The sequence below is a fragment of the Anguilla rostrata genome, chromosome 4, assembly GCF_018555375.3.
Source record: "Anguilla rostrata isolate EN2019 chromosome 4, ASM1855537v3, whole genome shotgun sequence".
Taxonomy (NCBI): Eukaryota; Metazoa; Chordata; class Actinopteri; order Anguilliformes; family Anguillidae; genus Anguilla; species Anguilla rostrata.
The window spans coordinates 41,149,403-41,171,688 of record NC_057936.1 but is presented as its reverse complement, the minus strand read 5'-3'; the positions used below and the strand labels follow the sequence as shown (position 1 = coordinate 41,171,688).

Here is a 22,286-nt window from a genome sequence, read left to right as displayed (position 1 = left end):
GCCAATGGGCGGGTCAAGTGACCAGGACCGGTGTGTCCATGTGTCTGTGTGCAGACTACATCCGCAGCGTGTCGCTCCCGGTGCAGCTGCAGGTGGAGGCGGCGGGAAGCAGCAGCAGCGAGCACGGCTCCGTCTCGCCCGACTGCGATGCCAAGCATGACGTCTTCTTTGAGAAAAAAAAACGCTCAGGGTCTGAGAACCTCATCAAGCCACCTAGCAGCAACTTCCTCAGGTGAGCGTGCACCCACTCAAGTGAGGCTAGCCTTCTCATGTTAAACTACAGCTCTAGAAAAAATTAAGAGGCCACATCTGTTTTCACAGTTTATGGGTACACTTCTGTATAAAATCTAAATTTTGATATTCTTTCATGAACTAATGACCACATTTGATTTTAATTCCAAACAAAAATATTGAAATATTGTCACTCAGAGCATGTATTTGCAGGAAATGACAACTGACAAAAATGACAAATGACAAAAGTTATTATACATTGAATAATGCAAACTGATTAAAAAATACCAGTCTTTGCTTAGGAAGGTAACTCTTATTTTTCTTCAAAAAATATGGGGTGGTCTCTTAATTTTTTCCAGAGATGTGTAACCCCTTAGGTGATGCAAGCATTCCTTAAGGTGAGTTTTCCCTCCCTTTGGTGAGTCTTCACCCACTAAGGTGGAAACTCTTCTCTGTCAAGTGAGTCTACACCCTGAGATGCATAGGGCCCAGAGAGCAGCTTGGTCATACGGGATCCCTGGGCTGCTCATTCTGGGAGTCTGGGATATTTATGGAGTGCAGGTATTTACAAAGCTATAACCCCACGCCCTACCTCACCGTGGATTGGACCGGCTCTGCAAGCGGCACGATAACGGTGTTTTAACAGTGAGCTGTAATGTCCCTGCTCTCTGATCTGGCTCTAATCTGATAATGCCTTTTACTGCAGGCCTCTCAGAACCTGTGCTTAAAACTCATCAGCTCTGATTGTTTTATGACAGCAGGTGACCCTGCGCACCTGTCTATATCTCCACCCAGCCTCCAGGAAACCTGTGCATGTGTCAACACTCCCCTGCTGTCCTTCTGTGTGAGTGTGTGTGCGTGTATGTGTGCGTGTGAGTGTGTGTGTGTGTGTGCGTGTGAGTGTGTGTGCGTGCATATGTGTGAGTGTGTGTGCGTGCGTGTTTGTATGTGTGTGTGTGTGTGCGTGTGTGTGTCTGTGAGTGTGTGCGTGCATATGTGTGAGTGCTTGTTTGGAGACGTGCATTTGTGTGTTGTGTATGTGCTTCCATGTTTGGTGTGTATGTGTGTGTTTCATCTGTATGTGTGTTTGTGTGCATGTTGTCTGTATGTGCATGTGTGTGTGCGCGTCAGTGTGTGCATATTTGTGTGTGTATGCGTGCATGTGTGCAAGTGCTTGTTTGGAGATGTGTATTTGTCTGTAGTGTACATACGTCTGCGTTTGGTGTATATGTGTGTGTGTGTTTTTTATGTGTTTGTGTGCGTGTTTGTATGTGTGTCTGTGTGTTTGTTTGTATGTGTATGTGTGCTCTGTATTTGTTTGTGTGTGTCTGTGTGTTTCATCTTTATGTGTGTTTGGGTGTCTCGTTTATATGTGTGTGTCTGTGTGTGTGTTTCTTTATGTTTGTGTGTATGCTACTGTCTACATGTTTATGTATGTGTATATGTGTGTATATCTGAATTGGTTTATGTTTGTGTGTGTGTGTGTGTGTGTTTCTCATAGATAGTGCTGTGTGTCTGCTGGAACACGCAAACAGGAGCTGAGACACAATAACACAATCACGCTGTGACATCACACTGATCCTCAGATGTCCTTTCACTCCCGCTTCTGATAGGCTGCTCAGATACATGCACCAGTGTTACCAAATTACAGCAGGCCTGGCCATGCCCAGACCTGCTGCAGCTTGACAGCCCTCGGTGTTATGTCTATTTTAGTGCATCTGTTCTGCTTTATTTTTTAGGAAAACAGTGGGTGAGACTTTCGGGTATGTGCAGCCACTACAATGAACATTGTTATTTATGGGAAATCCAAACTATGATGTTTCATGCTATATAGCACAATGCACTTTAGCTCATATTATACTGGGGACATTCTGGGACTTCATCCAGATATACAAGTGCAGGTATATGCATTCTCCTCAGTGATTGGAAGATTCTTAATATCATGTGACCCTGAGGTTGGCTGCTTACACTCCCCCCTCAGTGTACCAGATGAGGGCTCTGCTTCAGAGGACCGAAGTGCACCTCCCTCCCCAGAAGACCGGGACTCAGGCCTCTTCCTGCTGAAGAAAGACAGCGAGAGGCGGGCCATCCTGTACAAAGTTTTAAATGAGGATCAGGACAAGGTCATATCCAACCTCATGGAGAACCATATACAGGCAAGGCTTCCTCCCTCTATGTATCTCTTTTCATCCCTCTCTTTTTTCTCATCATCTAAATCCATCTTTATTTCTCCATAACTCTACTTTGAGCTGCACTGTGTATGTGCATGGTCCAATCAAATCAAATCTAAATGTATTGATATAGTATTTGTTACTATTTGCTTCACTCATAGTATACCTTGGCCTAAAAATCCACAGAAGCAAACCAAGAGTAGCAATAGCAAGGAAAACACCCAGTACATATGCACTGCATGTATGTGCATGCATGTGTGCGTGTGCATATGTGTGTGTGTGAGTGTGTCTATGTGCATATGCGTGTGCGTATGTGTCTGTGTGCATATGTGTGTGTGTGTGTGTCTGTGCGTGTGTAAGTATGTATGTGTGTGTGTGTGTCCGTCTCTCTGTCCATGTGCATACGTGTGTATTTCTGTGTGTGTGCTTGTGTGTGAGAGTTTGTTCATGGTGGTGTATGTTCCTTCGTACACATGCAGGGTGGAGAGGAATTAAAACTCTCAGTAGACCACATCAAGCAGATAATCTGCATCCTGCGTGACTTCATCCGTTCCCCTGAAAGACGTGTCATGGCAACCACCATCTCAAAGTTGAAGCTGGACCTGGACTTTGACAGCACCTCCATCAACCAGATACAGCTGGTCCTGTTTGGATTCCAAGATTCGGTGAGCATATTGTCCACATGGGAGTTGTAAAGACAGGCTGGGAAAGCAGGTTTCAGGGCAAATAGATATAACGGTTCAGGAGGGTTTAAAGAGGGGTCCAGGGGAGAGGTATAGGGATACAGGGGAAAGATCACATACCAAAATATATCATTTATTTTGTACCTGTGTGACTTACCTATAGACCACAAAATAAATATTTCAATACATTGAAAGCTGTAAAAAATGTGTTTTCTACAGATAAGACTCATCTTGAACTTCCTTTCTGCAGCAGAGTACCATTCAAAATACATGGGGTTTTACTTGGGGTTTGTGCTGACAGATTACACCCAGTGCAGGTCCATTAAGTGGACATCAGCGGTTTGAAAAAGGAGAAATAGCTTTCTCTTATTGTGGAACATGATGGTTGGCGGTGGTGTATTTTACAGGGTTTACAGGTGGTTTACACTGTTGCTGAAGATGACTTCATACATGGAATTGTGTACTGCACCAGGGTCACATGATATTTTAGCACAGTCCTATGGGCATTTGACATTTAAACCTTTCATGGTTTCAGGGTTTCAATTTCCACTTGCCTGCCCCTGATAAGCAACTACATTTTGATAAACAAGGTCAAAAAACAGAGAGAGGAGATAATAGACAAACTAACAATGATTGCATTTAAAGGGGAACTACACCAAAACACTATGTTTCCCCCATTATTGTATAAGCCCATCATGAATATGTCCCCCCCCCCCCCCCCCACCAATTTTTTTTAAAATCATCAGCTGTATTCTAGATAGAGCAATTCCAAATCTCTGAAAGCAGTAGACCATTTTGCTGTTAGCTAACTTTGATGTCATATTTTGTGGGCGGAGTCAAACTGGTGGCAGGAAGAACGGTCTCTGTTTTTTTAAATATGGGGGCTTTTTTCAGCTTTATTAGACAGGATAGTGTAGAGAGACAGAAAGGAACTTGGAGGAGAGAGAGGGAGAGGCATGCGACAAAGGTCGACGGTCGGACTCGAACCACCAACGTTGCGGCTCGCAATGAGCATGTGGAAAGCACTCTATGGGCTACGCCACATACAAAACAAAATGATGGATCCTCTCAGGACACCATGTCAAATTATTTTAAAGGTTTGTCGGCACTAGACAAATTAAATAACACTTATAAGGAACATCCACATTAGCAACTTTCTTTGATCGGGAAATTCGGGAAAATCAGGATTCAAGTTGCAACACGAACTGGAGTTGTGGCATACTCCCAACTCGGGAGAAAACTACAATCCGACCTCACTTGAAAGCAGGGATAGCTTATGTTTAGTGAAGTTTGTGCTCGTTCAGGCTGGAAAGTATGAATACATGATATGTACAGTATGCCATTTCTCAGATAGCTATGCATATAGCCTATATACCATAGTACCATATGCCAGTTTAATAATTCAATGCATGCCTTATAAACTGAATGATGTTATAAACTTGCCATGAGTGTTTACAAGTTACCCCTTTGTACATATTTAGATTGCTATTATCAGTCAATGGTGTTTCCCTTTATGAAATAGCATGTAATGTTAACTGTGGAATCTGCTTATTTTGTAGTGCTTAGTCATTCATTTTTGGCTTTGTGCACTGGGGAAAATGTTACCTGATGTGAAATGGGCAATACAGAGAGGACTACTATGAAATAAAACCATCAGTCCAGTCTGTTCTTTCCATGGCTTGCAGCCACAAATATTTGCACTTTGCTTCAAAGGGGGGTACTCGACGATAGTGTTCAGGAAAAATGAAGACCTTATTTTTTGCTGTTTCTCCTTTGGCAGGCTATAACACTACAACACATTTCGTTTTGTGTTTCAGAGACTTAACCAATGCTCTCCTTATTAGTTTGCCTGTTTTCTGCCACCACTATGCGTGCACAACCGTCATGACGTAAATGTAATTTACGCTGCAAAATTATCTATATTCTCCAGAATTCTGCTGTTACTTCAACACCCACAGTGCACTGCTCTAAAACTTGATTTGTTGGGCGTTTCCTGGGGGCGGGGAGGGGTGCTGTTGCTGTACATTACATTATTTTGGCCCTATTAACAGCACTGTTCAGGAAATTTCGCGCTATTCGGCTTGGTGAATGTTGTAAGATAGCAGAATAAATTTTGTGCTTTTGAGAAGTGCTGAAAGAAAGATGTGGTGCGCTGTGCCAGGCTGCGGAGTGAAGAAAGCAGAGAAAGACATTGAATATCATTGTTTGCCCTCAAAGAACATCGACAAATGCAAGGAATTGCTGGCAGCAATACAAAACAAGAAATACAAGAATTGTCCAGTAGAAAAATACTCTCATGTTTGAGTATGTAGTTGTATTTCACACGATGATTACGACTGGGACCTCCTTTTCGAAATGATGAGCACAACCAGGAAAAAGAAACTGAAGAACAGTGCAGTACCATCTGCGTTCCTGTAGAGTGCTAGTCTGAAAACAGTATATCATAACTTAGCTGCTTTTAAGTAATGTTATTATAATAGCCGCTTTTAACTAACGTTAACTTGACTGCTTTTAACTTAGCTGCTTAAATTATCTAACGTTATTACGATAGCACAGAAGTTATCATAAAGTTACCTTACTAGCTAGCATTGTTTCTTTAGGATCTGTTGTTGCTAGCTATGCAGTTACATGTCACATCACATCCTGAAATAACAAACTACAAATTACCGACACAGCCTCTTATTGCTAATGAAAGTTATAAGTAGCCTTATGTACCTGTGACAAAATGGCTAATTTACAACAAATATAGATGTGGCTAGATCCAGGAGCCCAGAATTTTCCGGCTTTCTCTTCAGGTTTCATGGCTTGAATCCAGCTTTTCTCCTCATTGGCTTCGTCTTTTTGTACGTGAGGACATAAAACATAAAATCTGGGTCCTTGGCTTTGTTATTTGTACAACCCAACACACAACAAAATTTCAGCATTTTTATAATCTTGGTAATCCACTAACTGCTAATACTAACCCTATGGAGCGCAACGGATTGTTTTCCCTCATCGTGGGGGCGTGGCCTATTTTTGCCCTGTCTCTATGCTTGCGTGAGCGGAGGTGTGAACAGCTGAAAATTTGTATTTCCTGCCCTTCTTTGTCAAAAAGGCAAAGAAGAAGGAATTGCAAGAACCGCAGTTCTTACGTACCCCAGGCTTGACTAGAAACTAGCCCGATGACACGTTTCGTGTGGTTCTGTTCTATAGATGGACTTGAATTTCGGAACCTGATTTTTTGGAGCATATTACGGCCAAATAACACAGGAAAATATCAAAAATATTTTTTTGGTACAGTTCCCCTTTAAATATAAAATTTAGAGTACTGGATGGTTGTGCTACTGCTAACAGTGTGATTTTTGCCTTACAATATTAATTAATACCACAGAGAAGGTTCTTTATTTCAAATCAACCCACCTCTTGAAATAAAAACTATTTTACATGTTCTTGGTGGCCATTTCAATATATGGCACATTGTCTAATACATTCTACTGAGTCCAACATGTGATGTGTCAACAGACATAACTTTGTACTGTTGTTCTCCTTTACCTGAACCACAATTATCGCCTCAGTTAACTAAATGATCGTTTGACTCTGGCTTGATATGGAGGCTCAATAGTCCCCTTGATGGTAGAAGACTGAAAAAAAAAAGCCTGAGTATTTCCCCATTTAATATCTTTGTTGGTTTTTTAACCTTTTGAAGAGCTTGCACACCACTCCCTCCTCTCATGCTCACAGTTTCTTTCCTTCTCTCAGCCTTTATATGTGATTTAGGACTGAATGATCAATTACTTTTCATGCTGTTGCATTTGCACATTGACTGACACAATTAAAGAACTGTGACTGATTATATTCAATTGCAAACAATTATGGCAATTTGTGAACAAAACATACTTGGTTAAATCCTGTGTGAAGGATGGCATTTGTGTTCAGAGTTTTGCAATACACTGTTCTTCAGATGTGCCATTGTATGCAATGATAGATTTATGTAGTGACTTTCTGATGATCTGCCAGCATTAAAATGGCTGGTATAGGGTCTGTGGTTGAAAAGAAGAAAATGCACTTAAGGTAAATACAAAGCATCAACAATGACATAATGCCTCCAAAGGTTGTCCAGAAGTGTTTTTTTTAAAAGTGTGATTAATTTAAATTATGGTTAGTGCTGTTTTATATGCCACGTACAATCTAAAACTACTGCCGACAAGGAAAGAAGTACCAGCATGAAATAAAAGCAGATATTTATGTTTATAATTGTGAATAAATGAGTGTGTTATTTGTGTAGAGCCTCTGGAAATAACATTGCTGTACAAGCTGCTTTGGAGTTATTTAAAAAGGTGTTTTCCTCCTGTAAACCACAAACATGCAAAAACTCCTTTACCAGCCATTGTAAAGTCGGATGTTTGTCAGAAACTTCTGTGAGTATCTAAAATATCCTTCATTATTGCACACAAGGTGTCTGGGTCAATCAAAACCATACACTAAAAGTGAAATAGTATCTAAAAACTAGTGAGCTATCCCTTCAATGAATTTGATTGTTTGGGGAATCGGCAGGACTGATGGGTAAGTGAATCAGATGGATAATTGATAAATACTGTCGGTGAATCAGCAGGATTGATGAGTCATGCAGGTTAGTGAATCAGCTCTTTCTCTGCAGGTAAACAAGGTCCTGAGAAACCACCACATCAAACCCCACTGGATGTTCGCCATGGACAACATCATCCGTCGGGCAGTACAGGCTGCTGTCACCATCCTAATCCCAGGTACAGAGGGAGGGAGAGGCTTATAAAAGGAGATGCAGGGAAAGACAGAAAGAAACAGCAGAAGAGAGAAAGCGGTGTGCGGGTGACATTCTGTACCAGGGTCAGTATGCGTGCGTGTATATGTGTGTGGGTGAGTGTGTGATATTTTCAACCAGGGTTACTGTGCATATGGGTGTGTGTGTGTGTGTGTGTGTGTGTGTGTGTGGGTGGGTGCGTGGGTGTGTGTATGTGTGGGTGGGTGCATGGGTGTGTGTGTGTGTGCCTGTTTGAGTTGGTGGGTGCGTGGGTGTGTTGATGTGTGGATGTATGTTTGTGTGTGCGACAGACTGTCAGTGTGCTTGTCACATTGTGCACTTCTTACTCAGCATTGAGGAATGGGAATAATCTAACACCCTCTTCTGCCCAGTGAAGCATCTGCCAGCTGACTTCTGCTCCTTTTGCTCTTGCTCTCTCAAAGTCATAGTCAGAGGCCCCTCATGTGGACATTCTGAGTACTACACAGATTACACATTTTAATCCAGGGTTACCCTTCTGCAGCTGTGTTATTATCCAGGGCTGCTTTTCTCAGAGCCTCCTTAGCGCTACGTGCGTCGTAAGGTATACCTTAAGGTCTTCCTTTAGTTGTCAAGCTGTTTCCCATCACCTCCTTAGCTAAGGTATACCTTCTGAAAGGTATACCTTTAGAAGGGTGGTCTGAGGCACTCGTAGCTGTCCCTTAGCGATACGCTCCTCTCATCCTCTTACAGTTCTAGCCTTATTAGGCCAACATTTTGCTTTTCAAATTGACAGTTGTACTACAGTGCACATCTAGTAGCCTACATCTGCATGCACAAATGACATAGGTAGTTTAATATAAGCTTTATGAAAATTAATTATCCAAACAACGTTGCTGTGCATAGCACATCATGAGAATGTTGTCATTTCACCTGTATATTCCCATCATGATGGGCCTATCCATGATACTAATAAAATTTGTGAAAAAAATAAGCTTTATATTATTTTACGTAGTGGAGCTTACTGAGAATATGGCTTTTCTGACTGCATACCCTGTAGAAATTAGTTCATTTGTGTGTGAGTCAATAATCACACTGACTTGGAACAAACCGCCGGCTTATTAAGAATATTAAACCCGTGTGAGCAAAGCTGACATTGAGTGAGTATACTTGCATGACCAAACTAGACGGAACTAAAGCACGTTGATTGGCCTAGCCATAAACACACATACAGGTACGGTGGCTCATAATGAACAAACAGGACAAATGATCTACATCCCTTTCCTTTAGCTCACACCTCCTATATAAAATAAAATAGCACTGGGTAAATATCAACATTACAGAACATTTCTTTCTTACCATGTCGTTTTACGATTTTCAGTAAACAACCCAATAATGATATTCTTGGTTAAGACTATCCAACAGCAAATCAAGGTGGATGAACATATCACTTTAACAGGTAGGCCTATTCATAAGGCATACCCGGTATAGAATTAATCATGATCAATTTCCACAGACACGCTTTTGCCTTTCATCTACGATTATTTTTGCACTGCAGAGAAAAGTCCGCTGGAATCAGTGGATATGCTGCTACAGTTGCCTATATATTGTGTAACAAAAACAAATTCACATTAGACCTTTGTTTTAATAAGAACAAAATAATTTACCCATATGTAGCCTATATCCTTTTTCCTGGGCTTCCAAGAAATCCCAGACTATGGCATATATGTCCCGATTGATGCTCTTTATTTTATCTTTTGTAGCCTACATTTATTGATTGAAACTATCACAAGGTCTCGTTTTGACTCTTAAAGAGATTAGCAGATGATCTTTAGTAGGCATAGCTTCCTCTCCAGCAATATTAGATTGATGTAAAATGATTATGACAACACTTGTTATATTAAAACGTAATTCATAAGCCTTTACAAGTGAGACAATAGATTCGCGTGGCATCGATTGATAAACTTTTCAGCACCACAGTGAAGGCCAGCTCCAACTTACGATGTACCTTTGAAACTGTCCCTTAAGGAAACTGCTAAGGTATAGTCTGGGAAACACTCGCAAAAAAGCGAGCTCCCTTTGAAAGGTGTATCTTAGAAACCTTCGTAGAACGTTAAGGTACATCAAAACTCGGAAACACAGCCCAGGACTGTCCCATTTGCATTCACCCTGAGTTCCCGTCCATTAGCTTTTGATTGATTATCATTTGTATATTTGACTACATAATAAATCACTCCCTCTTCCAGAGTTGCAGACTCATTTTGGCCCAGCATCGGAGAGTGAGGGAGCTGACAAGGATGCAGACGAGGTGGACGAGGAGGAAGGGGCGGAGTTTGGGGCAGCAGAGCCTGCCGTGCCAGAGGACCCCGGGCTCACCTCAGGTGTCAGCACGCTGAGTTCCGTGTTGTCCCAAGAGTCTCAGCGTCAGCACCATCCACTGGGGGCCCAGCTGGGGCGGCTCAAACAGGAGACCAGCCGGTACAAGCCCGCACCTGTTTGGCCTTTGTCTCTGCTTTAATTAAACAGTTATGTTCAGCCTTTGCCCTCTCTCTCTCTCTCGCTCTCTCTCTCTCAGAGGATTGTAGGTGGGAGGCAGGCAGCGAGTGTGAGTTTCTGGGTACTGTTGTGTAGTTGTGAGCTATTTCTGTGTTTTTGCAGTAATACTCAAACTTAAGCTTGATTTTTTCTGAAGAATTGTTAACTTGTAGAAGTCATGGCTTTAAATGTTTCCCAAACTTCTGTGTCCGTATTGGACTGACTCTTAGCGGAAGGAGAGAAAATGGGTCTTCGAAATATAAAAACTGTCCTGAATGAATGAAGTGTATGTTGTGCTCCTTGCAAGTGAAAATCTAGTGCATACGGTTGTTACAGAAGGGTTGTTCATGACGGAGTTACGTGGTGTTGCCGTTGGCTTCACCTTTAGATAAAGTGGTTCTTTCAAAATATTCCACCATATATTCAGGATGAGGTGATTCTTAGTGCACTGGCAAGATATGGGAAGATAGTGAGCCTGATTAAACCTATCCCTTTGGGATGTAAAAATGACAAAGTGAAGCATATACTGTAATTATGCTATAAGTATACTTTTAGTACATGTGTTATTTTAATGGTAAATTGGCCACACTTTGTGCTTTTGTTCAAATTATGTACAACTTTAGTGTACTTAGTTGTACTTAGGTATACTAATTACAAACTTATAACAAACAAACTATATTTAAGCATACTAATTGAAAGGGTGATTTGTAGGTATTGGAATTATCACTACTGTTTTCAGTATCATTTTCACTGCTGTTTTACTTTAAATAGCATTCAGGGTTATTTGATGGTAGTACAGAAGTGTATCTATCATGTAGTAATATCACCCTTGATGTTTAGTGCTATCATAACACAAATACTATATTAAGCATAATAAAAGGATATTTAATAATAATTAAAGAAAAATAAAAAGATATATCATTGAAGTTCTTATTCAGGGTGGGCTAGCTAGAGCCTATACACTAGGCTCATAGAAAAATAGTGCTAATAGCATTCTTATTGAAAATATACTTTAAATATGATTAAGTAAAATTCTATTTCAAATATACTTTCAAAAAGGATATAAAAGTACACTTACTGAACAATTAATAAAATTAAAGTGTACTTTCAGCAAGTATACTATTAGTATAATTTACCAGGATTAAAATAAAATATGCAAAGTGCACTAAAGTACAATTTAAACGTGCACTTATTATAAGTATACTAAAATACCACTATAAGTATATGCAATTTTATTATTTTAAGTATACGGAGGTACAACTTAATGACATATATTTGGAAGTATACCTTTTTAAAAGTACATTTTAAGCATACTTTAAATTAAGTACAAAAACTGTAGGTACTCTTGAAACACATTTCATGTTACCATACATTTCCTGTGTTAAGTCAATTGGGGTATCTACTTTATTTTCATAAGATGTCATTTAAAAATAAGAACTAAGAGACAGATATATTTCATCTTTTATGTACTAAATAAGATTTTCAGTGGGTCAAAAGTATACATACACTTTGTTAGTATTTGGTGGCATTGCCTTTTAATTGCTTAACTTGAATCAAACACTTAGGGTAGCCTTCCACAAGCTTCTCACAATACTTTGCTGACATTATTGCCAATTCCTGCTGACAGAACTGGTGTAACTCAGTCAGGCTTGTGGGCCTCCTTGCTCGGACACGCTTTTTCAGTTCAGTCCACAAATTTTCTGTGGGAGTCAGGGCTTTGTGATGGCCACTCCAATACTTAATCCATTTTGTTACAACTTTGGAGGTATTCTTAGGATCACTGCCCTGCTGGAAGACCCAGTTGCAACCAAGTTTTAACTTTCTAGCTGATGTCTTGAGGTGTTGCTTCAGTATTTATAGATAATCCTCTTTTCTCATGATGCCATCTATTTTCTGAACTGCACCAGTCCCTTTTCCAGCAAAACACCCCCACAACATGATGCTACCACCTCCATGCTTCACAGTTGGGATGGTGTTCTTTGGAATGCAACATTTGCGTGTATATCCATTTAAGACTGGGTGTGACGTTTGCATGCTTTATTGAAAATATGGCTGGAAACAACAAGCACATTTGTCAACATTTTCAGTTTTATTGATTTTTAAAAAAATGTTAATGAACATTAGGGCAAAGGCAATAATTAAATAAAGCCAAATGTTTAAGCTCTCAAATGGTTTTTATTTCATGTTTATATCTGCTACAGAGGCTGAGAAATAAAGGTTTTAGTGAATGTTGACAATTCTGTCAAGTTTTTCAGAAACCCCTCAGGTTTTAGGAGGTTGTTTACAACAATGCCTTAGGTTTTAGAATGTTTTTTTATAGGGCACCTTCGGACTAAATGGGTTTAAAGCCTCACCCTTTTCCTCCATACATAGTGCTAATCATTATAGCCAAACAGTTAAATTTTTGTTTAATCTGACCAGAGAACACTCCTCCAAAGGCTAGATCTTCATCCTGGTGATCACCCACTAACTTAATTCTGGCTTTTTTTATGCCGGTCTTGGAGTAGGGCTTCTTCCTTGCGCGACAGCCTTTCAGGCTTATAGGCCAACCCCAAGACAACAACAAAGGAACTGGTGAAGAAGTTGAAGGCATCAGATACCGAAGTATCTACATCCACCATTAAGATACCTTGGTATCTGATGCCTCCAGCTTCTTCACCAGTTCCTTTGTTGTCTTGGGGTTCAGTTGAACCTGTCGGACCAAAGTTCGCTCAACCCTGGGAGTTAATTTGTGCCTCTTTTCTGAACGATGCAGTGTTTGTGTGGTTCCAAGATTTTTATTTTTTTGCATACAATTGTTTGTACAGATGCTTGTGGTACCTTCAGTTGCTTGGAAATTGTTACTATGGAGGAACTGGACTTGTGGAGGTCCACTAATTTTTTCTGAGGTCTTGGCTGAGTTTCTTGGATTTTCCCAAGACATCAAGGGCGAAAAGGCAGTGGCTCTAAAGGTAGGCGCTTAAATACAGCCACGGGTGCCAATTAACTCCCAATTAACTCCTAATTATGACAACTGGCCAGTCAGAAGCTACTAAAAACTCATTACATCAATTTCTGGAATCTTCCAGACTGTTTAAAGAGATGGTCAACTTGGTGTTTGTAAACGTTTGACCCACTGAAATTCTGATATAGTGAATTAAAGCTGAAACAAATCTGTCTCTAATCGAGTGTTATAAAATTACCTCTGATGTGAACAAAGTAGATGTCCTGATTGACTTACCAAAATAAATGTATGGTAACATGAAATGTGCGGAGTTGTGAAAAACTGAGTTTGAATATCTTTAGCCTAGGGGTATGTAAACTTATGGCCTCAACTGTATTACTCCAGTTATCTTATAGCCTCCTTGGTTCCGAGGAAGATATCCCTTCTTTAACCCTTATGCCACGTTATGTATGTGAAAGCATAACCCAGTCATCTGTGTAGAGCCTTATCTTAAATATGTGTTTTTAATAGTGAGATTTGGAACAGAGCTGTTCCAATGAACAGCTAAAACATTGATGTAAATATTGAGTAATGTTGAGACTCAGACTGTCCATAAAATATAGATTTATTGTCAGGCTGTTGGAGGAGCTGGTGCAGAAGGAGAAGGAGTTCCAATGAACAGACACTACTTCGAAGTGTCCTTGAGCAAGACACCTAACCCCTAACTGCTCTGGCGAATGAGAGGCATCAATTGTAAAGCGCTTTGGATAAAAGCGCTATATAAATGCAGTCCATTTACCATTTACCATTTAAAACATTGATGTAAATATTGAGTAATGTTGAGATTCAAACTGTCCATGAAATGTAGATTTATTGTCAGGCAGTTGGAGGAGCTGGTGCAGAAGTAGAAGGAGTTCAAATGAACAGCTAAAACATTGATGTAAATATTGAGTAATGTTGAGATTCAAACTGTCCATAAAATGTAGATTTATTGTCAGGCTGTTGGAGGAGCTGGTGCAGAAGGAGAAGGAGTACCAGCAAGTGCTGAGGCAGACCCTCCAGCAGAGGGCGCACGATCTGGAGCTTGTGAGAGTCAAGACCCGATCGACTGGTACGGCAGACAAGCAGAGTACACAGACTTACACACAAACAAGGAACACAGGCATGAATACACACACTCACACACACAGACAGATGTGCACATTCAAGCAAAAAAACACACCTGAACTCTTACACAATTGAACATCAGCACATACACATGAAAGCACATATGCACAAGCAGGCGCAAATACAGATCTTCATCACTGCAGTCTGTCTGTTCCTCTGATACATCTGTCTGCCTCTCAGATGGTGTCTCTGATTCTGATTGGGTCACACTGCTGTCCCTCCACAGAAATGATTCCGCCTTCCATATTTCACATCCCAGCTGACGTGGAGCCAGATAAGGAGCTCACTGATTGGCTGAAGGAGCAGGGGGCAGACTCAGACACCATGGAGAAGGTGAGTGTATGTAGAGCTCCCTGAGATAGCTAGGAACCGGATAGCAATGGAAGTGTTCTTCAGTACTGGATTACTGCATTTGCCTCCATGGGTGTATCCCAAGTCAATTTATGTAGCAGTGACAAGTGGCTATTCAAAGACTTTTTGCAGAAAATTTGCCTTATGTTAATTAACTGATGAAACTCAAAGCATGAAAGAAACATATATATGAGAAAATAGTTTTGTAACAAAGGTACGAGGTGCTGAACGGCTTAGTAAATCAGGCCTTTAATGTGGCACAACAACATGATAGGATTTCAATGTTTTTTTTTCTTGTTGTTTTTTTTGACTGGCCTACTAGCTGGCAACAAATTCTGTTGTAGCTTTGTGATAAGTTGCAGTATGGTTATGGTGAATAGGTGCATTCCTTTTTTATTGCTGCCAAACCACAACATTCATCATATGTTGCACCTAGCTTCAGATCATACTTTTTTTTCACATGATTTAAAAAGCTTTTTCTATGACCAACCAAATTGAAATGTTTCCCTAACTTCTAGAACACAAAAAAACATTTTTGTGAAATGTTGATGGCTCTGTAAACAGGACAGCGTGTAAAGTATGCAGTGTAGTGAAACTCTGCTTGTGGTGGTGAGTCTATGTTCAGTGAATGTGTGTGTGTGCTGATGCTTTGCCTCCCCCATAGTTTGTCATGGAGGGCTACACACTGAATGATGTCCTCAATGATGTCACCAAAGAGGACCTAAGATACCTAAGACTACGGTAAAATTATGCCACAACAACCCCCTCCCCCCTTTTTTGTGATCTGGGTGATTTAGATGTTATTGATCATCTGTTTTATAGTAAACACAGCATGCATGTTATTATTATTACCAGTGTCATTCATTTATATTTCACAGTGTGTATCATCAGGATAATATTGATGTTATTGATTGTTGGTGGTGTAACTGTGCAAGTGTGTGACTAAGGTTGATGGTTTCTATGGTTTCACTGTGTGATGGAACACAGGGGCGGGACCCTCTGTCGTATTTGGAGGGCAATTCAGAAACACAGAGCTCAGGAGCAGAGAAGACAGCAGAGGAGTGGAGAGAACATGGAGGGCTGACAGAATGTCCCGTGCGTGGCAAGAGACTCCCCCAGCAGAATGGAGACGTGTGCACATGCATGCACAAGCTTATATTATGATGCTCTCATTGACTAGAGTTCTCATATTGCATGCTATTTGATGTGCTGTCTGTTTTCTCTCCCCCTGATTGGTCAATTATTTTTTCTCTCCCTGTTATTTGTTAACTGACCCTCTCTTCCCAAACATTAATGAATAACTACACTTCCACTAAAATGTCAAACTGCGTTTGACTTGGAATGCTGAAACCTATTCCTTATAGTTATCCTCCCACCCCCAACAAAAAAAACTTTTTTGAGGAACTGTGTAGATTCCAGTGAGGCCCTTGCATTTAGCAATAGCCTGAATTTACCATTGACAACAAAAAAAAATCTATGCAGCCTGAGTGGGGTACATTTTGTGGCAATTGTCAATAATTCCATTACCCTTTATGGACATTGAGGGAAGACTGATATATCACATCTTCCTGAACTGTCAATTTACTCAAACCATTTAAAACTATTTTTACCGAAATTTCTGTTTATACATTTTACTTAGAATCTAGCTTGTATGTCCCATGTTCCCTCTGAATGGTCAGTGTGGGTCTCTGCTGTGGTGAACACTACTAAATGTCACTTGTTTAGATTTCTTGTGCTGGTTGCAGTGTCAAATTCACAAGCTGATTATACCTATAAACACACACCAGCTCAATCAGAATCCGCATCCAAACCTTCTGTTCAACCATTCTATATTTCATCTGACCATTGTTCAACGCTATTGCTCTGACTACCGCTCCACACTGCCACTCTGAATACCACTCCACACTACTGCTCTGACTACCACTCCACACTACTGCTCTGACTACTACTCCACACTACTGCTCTGACTACCGCTCCACACTGCTACTCACACCACTGCTCCACACTGCCACTCTGACCACTACTCCACACTGCTGCTCTGACCACTGTTCCACGCTACTGCTCTGACCACCGCTTCACACTGCTGTTCTGACCACTGTTCGATACTGTTGTTCTGACCACTGCTCCACGCTACTTGCTAAGGACAGAGCAGGCTGTGAACTATGCCTGAAAATGATTAGTTATCTGGCATGGGGGCCAGTAACAGGCAAGACTGGGGCGAGGGCTATCCATGTATTCTAACTTTACAAACTGTAACTTTGCCACTATTTGAATCAGCTATCACTGTCCTATGCTTGTCTGTCTGGTATGTAATTGGGTGTACCCTTCTCGTGTTTTTGTGTGTGGGGTCCGGGACTATATGCACTCCTCTCATGTGTTTTGGGGGATATATTCAGGACTATGTACCCAAAGGAGCCTGAGGAAATGCTCAAGCAGACTGAACTAGCAGGGAAGTACAATGATGGCGCATCACATACCAAGAAAGGAAATTATTACTTTAGTTTTTGTACTTTATTCTCCTGCCTAGCAAGTCTATTTCTATTGTCATAGCTAAAAAGCTAGGAACATGCCTTATGCATAACAGTGTTGAATACACTGGTACCAAAGTTTCACAAGTTTGCTATGCTTGGGAGCTGTACAGGGGGGAGTGGGGTAGCCAGGTAATGTTACTACAGTGACAGGTCTAACAAAGCTTAATCTGAATGTCTGCCCTTCTTATAGGGTTTTTTTTAAGGCTATAGGTACGGACAATATGCTGATGCTGGCTGTCTATCAGCATTTTTAAATCACATGATGGTTGGGACACACATTCTGTTCTGCATGTCATATTATAGCCCTTCATGCATGTACAGTACCTGTTTCCAGGGTGTGTCTGCTGTGACACACTTGTCACTAGAGGAAGACAACACTGGATGGGATGAAGCTAGAAATCACACTGGCCTTGCCGCTCTGTGTTCACTTCATATGTGTGTGCCTGTATATCCCTGCTCATATTTGTCATACCAGTCACCTTGCTCGTGCAGTCATCTCCATGGATTAAGATCTCTTGTTGCAGTTCCTCACTGACCAATAGACTCCAACTGGCATCTGAAAGAATACAGGACTATTAGAAAACCAATGTTTCTAGAACCCATCTTTCTCTCTCCCTGTTGTGCTTGAAGTATTGCACTTGTTATTAGTTGTAGTAATAAAATGTGAGACACATTAACCCCTTCGCGCAAGCCCCCTTGTGGCCATGACACTGGCGTCCTGAGATTGCAACTGAAATTATGAGTAGAAACAATAAACTGTGTTCTAGTTTTAGAAGCAGATGATACATGACAACTATGCCGAATACAAAGTTTCCAAGTGCCACCATTGTTGCCTAGGTTGTCCACTTAACAAGCATCCCCTCCCTGCAGTCTCATCTGCAACAGTATCCCCAAGCATGAAACACTGGACAATAGCGTCTATCTGGGAGTTCATGAAAATATTCATTCACCCCAAAAATTAGTTTTGTCATAAAAAATAAAGCCAACAATACCCTGAATTATGGCAATACAGCAGTGAAAAATGCTGCTCATTATTGAATAGCAAAATAAACAAGAGGATTTCTTGTATAATTATACCATGCCATTATACTACCGATATCTGACTAAATATGGATTAAATGTGCAATCGTACGATTGGTTTTACATGTAGACATATCTCTTTCAAGATTCAGTGGTCATTTGTTGTCTTGAACAATTTGTTTGAGAAATAATCATGCAAATACAAAGCAACACTTGTTGTTTATGCCATTGTAACTCTTCAGTTCATTCTGGTTTGATTGAAAAGTCTTTTATCCAGTAGAGGATAGTATTTTCTTTCCAATGGTGTATGGCATGTTTCATTGGAAGTTTATAACAATGATTAAGAGACCAGCGTAACAGCATGAATGGTTGCTTCAGCACAGCATGCACAGTCATCCATAACCTTACGTGTTAATTTACAAGCACTCGTTATGGTGTAATTACTGTTTTCCTTCAGTTTCTGGAAGATTTGACTAATTTTGCCAACTCATCAGCATGGCTAAAGCTAATTCTTGTCATGCTGACATGGATTTGAGGCATGGGTCAGAAGAAGAGGAGGAAGCATAAAGTCTCACGAGAATACACATGAACATGGCAAATATGTATTACTGCTTGTAACATTTGAGGAATTTATGTTGTGTCATATTTTTGATATTGTTATATTTGCATTGGTCATAATAGACAACTGTCAGCCTCTGCTAATAAGAATATTTGAATTGGGGCTAGCTAACGGTTGTTAGTATAGGGGCATTTGTTAGTGTAGTGGCTCATAGAGGCCTGCTTTGTTAGAATTCTTTTTACAAGAAATTTGTGCTATTCTCTAATGCGAGCATTTCACATGCTGTAGTTTTAAGTGTTCATAGGTGGCTCAATTATATTTATGCACTGATTTACCATAAAGCAAGGACATCGGCAACATTTTTCTAATGGTGAAATATTATTTTATTGTAATCTTACTGTACATAATGTGAGGCATTAGTATCTCCGTGGGCAGTACTTGTCACTTGGGGCATGTAAATACTCAGATTTACTGTGTGCTGATGTGTGGTAGATGAATGTAAAATTTTCCTTGGAGTGATCATAAATAGTAACATTTGTAAAATGTTGTCCTGTCCCCATGCAACACAAAATGAAATACTGCAGAGTACAGAAAAACATACAAGAGTGAGGATTACATATTTAGGTATGTGTACCGGTGTGTCACAATGTTTTGCATTATCAAATGCATCATTTGCATTTTTCAGTGCGATATCAATGGTTAATATTAACCATCATAAGGGACAACTTTATATGCTTTATAATGAACAAAAAGCATATTATTCAACATTTCAGGGAGGTTTTGGCTAGGTTTTTGGACCCCTAGATATCTTAGACCCTTATACTACTGAAAATATAGTAAATCCCACTTGAAAATGATGATTTTCTTGAATCCCAACAATTGATTTATAATGAAATGTGAATATATTATGGTTTACAGCAATGCACAATTTATCCTTTTTGGACAGACATATTTGGAGACACTAAGGGACACCAGGCTACACTGCTTACAATTTGATTCATATATTTTTTAGTAGATTTGCATATCACCCTCAGACTTTGCACATTTATGGTCAAGGAGCTTATGATCCAGGAAATGTATAGTTATATCTGTTTTACATTATGAGGCCCTCTGTATTCAATTTCAGAATAAAGGAGAACATTTTGCATTTTTGCCAAGCATTTGCATTTTTGCCATTTTACAAGTGTCTGTGCTACACATATCTGCAGTTATAAAGCTTAAATAAAGCACTACCTAAATAGACGAGGATTCGCCAGATTTGGCATCTGCACGAAGGGGTTAAACAGTGTCATTCCTTGATATTGCTTTTTTTACCTGCTGGTTTACTGTGACTTTAAAAAATAAAATCAACTATAATTGGCATTCCTAAGCTTCTTCCATTCTGCCTCAGCTGCATTCTCTCCAAAGTCACACACACACACAATTGCATGTTACATTATAAGGACATATCAGGAACATGCAGTATATGGATCACCCTTTCTAAAGGTCCTACATGTATGAAAAGCTTGCATGTTAAGTAAAAAAAATTGTAAATACAAATATCACTTCAAATTAAGACTCAGTCATGGTTTCAGGAGGTTGGACCCAGGCACAGAGTGAAAAACTCGAGAGGCACAGAAGGTTGAATACAAACAGACTTTATTTACAAAACAAACGGTGAACAAACAAATAGGAATAACCGTAACAAAGATATAACCCGCCCCCACCGCAAGGGGCGGCTCGACACAGACAGGCAGACAGGTGGGCACACAGACCGGCCGACAGGCCCACGGCCTGGGGGCCAGCCAGGCAGGCGAACAAACTGGCCGACTGACAAGCAGGCAGACAGGCAGGTAGGCAGAAACAGACAATGGGACAGGTGGACCGGCCGTTAAACAGTCCGCGGAACGGACCGGTCCCAATCAATTTATTTGTATAGCGCTTATAACAAAGGAGCTTTGTCACAAAGCAGCTTTACAGAGAACCGGCCCCCAAAGAGTAAGCCTAGGGCAACAGTGGCAAGAAAACTCCCTGACTGATAACAGGAAGAAACCTTCAGCAGAACCGGACTCAGAGGGGGAACCCGTCTGCCGCGGGCAAGCACCAGTTTATGGAAATGGTTTACATGAACAGAAATTATAATACATAAAACAGCCAATCCAGTATTAATTAAGTCCAAGCAAAGGTGACTCCGGACTCTGGCTTGGTGCTACAGCTGAATCAACAGTAGCAGGAGGCAGGGGTACCCAGCTGGTCTAATTGGTCTAGGGGTGAAGCTCCAGGCCAGGGGGAGGGGGTGGGGGGGGCGCGCTCAGCAAACTTGGGTTAGAGCTCCGGGCACGTGCCCAGAGCAGAGGAAGACAAAAAAAAAAAAATTGTTAGGGGGTTCAAATGGTAAATTAGCACGCAGAGCAGAAGAGACAGAGGTGCCTGCGTGCGATAAGGAAAACCACGGCAGAATAAGGCTATGGCAGCATAGCTAAGGGAAACAGGCAGGGGCCAATGCAGCCATGAGGGCAGGCTTGGTAGTCATCACCAGACCATGACCGGTTCAGCTTAACACAGCACTACCAATGATGATCCAGTGACAGCACTAACCGCTCAGTCCAGAGACTCTATAGCTGTAGAGCCATCCACATGGGGGAATGCCCTCCGGGGCGTGGCCACGGAGATGCTCCAGGGTTGCTGGATGGGGTCTCTGGGCCCTGGGCCGGGGAAGCTCCTGGACGCGGAGCAGCGGTGGCTCCTGAACACTGGACAGCGACAACTCGGGAACGCTAGGGGGCTCAGGAACACCAGACTGGGCAGGTGGCAGCTGCTGGACACCAGACTGGGCAGGCGGGCCGCAAGCGCTCAAGGACACCGGGCAGTGACAGCCCCTGGACACCGGGCAGTGAGGGCCCCTGGACAGGAACACAGATCCCAGCTGTAGGCTGGGCAGACCCCTCAAAAGAAGCAGGCCAGGGGTCTACTGGCTGGAGGTCTGGCCGACCAGGACCACCACGCCTCTGGGACCACCCACCCAACTCTGGCTGGTTCCTTCTGTCACGGATTCAGGGGGTTGGACCCAGCCGAAGAGTGAAAAACTCAGGAGGCACAGAAGGTTGAATGCAAACAAAGACTTTACTTACAAAACAAACGGTGAACAAACAAAACACCTCAAGGGGCGAATACAAAAATCTCACAAAAAATAATTGAAAAGGAAAAACAAGCAAACACACAGAGGACTAGGAATAAGAAAACTCGTAAGCACAGGAAACGCGCAGAGAACCAACAACACGGGCAGAAAACAATCAGGGCAGAACACAGGAGGAACCAGCACCTGAGTCAGGCAAACCAAGAACTTAAATAGACAGGGGCTAACAAGACACAGGAGGACACAATGCACAATTAACCCACAG

The 22,286-nt window shown here is 41.3% G+C and overlaps 1 protein-coding gene across 3 annotated transcripts in view; it reads left to right on the top strand.

Moving 5' to 3' along the window:
* Positions 1-20,058, top strand: part of map3k15 (mitogen-activated protein kinase kinase kinase 15) — a 97,606-nt gene extending 77,548 nt beyond the window's left edge. For all 3 annotated transcript variants that reach the window (XM_064332676.1, XM_064332675.1, XM_064332677.1), the window contains 9 exons: positions 55-232; positions 2,213-2,387; positions 2,882-3,067; positions 7,722-7,827; positions 10,067-10,298; positions 14,277-14,389; positions 14,672-14,778; positions 15,461-15,537; positions 15,784-20,058. In XM_064332676.1, coding sequence (XP_064188746.1) covers positions 55-232; positions 2,213-2,387; positions 2,882-3,067; positions 7,722-7,827; positions 10,067-10,298; positions 14,277-14,389; positions 14,672-14,778; positions 15,461-15,537; positions 15,784-15,880 — 1,271 coding nt within the window. In that variant the 3' untranslated portion in view covers positions 15,881-20,058. The remainder of the gene's footprint in view (positions 1-54; positions 233-2,212; positions 2,388-2,881; positions 3,068-7,721; positions 7,828-10,066; positions 10,299-14,276; positions 14,390-14,671; positions 14,779-15,460; positions 15,538-15,783) is intronic.
* The last annotated feature ends 2,228 nt before the right edge of the window (positions 20,059-22,286 follow it).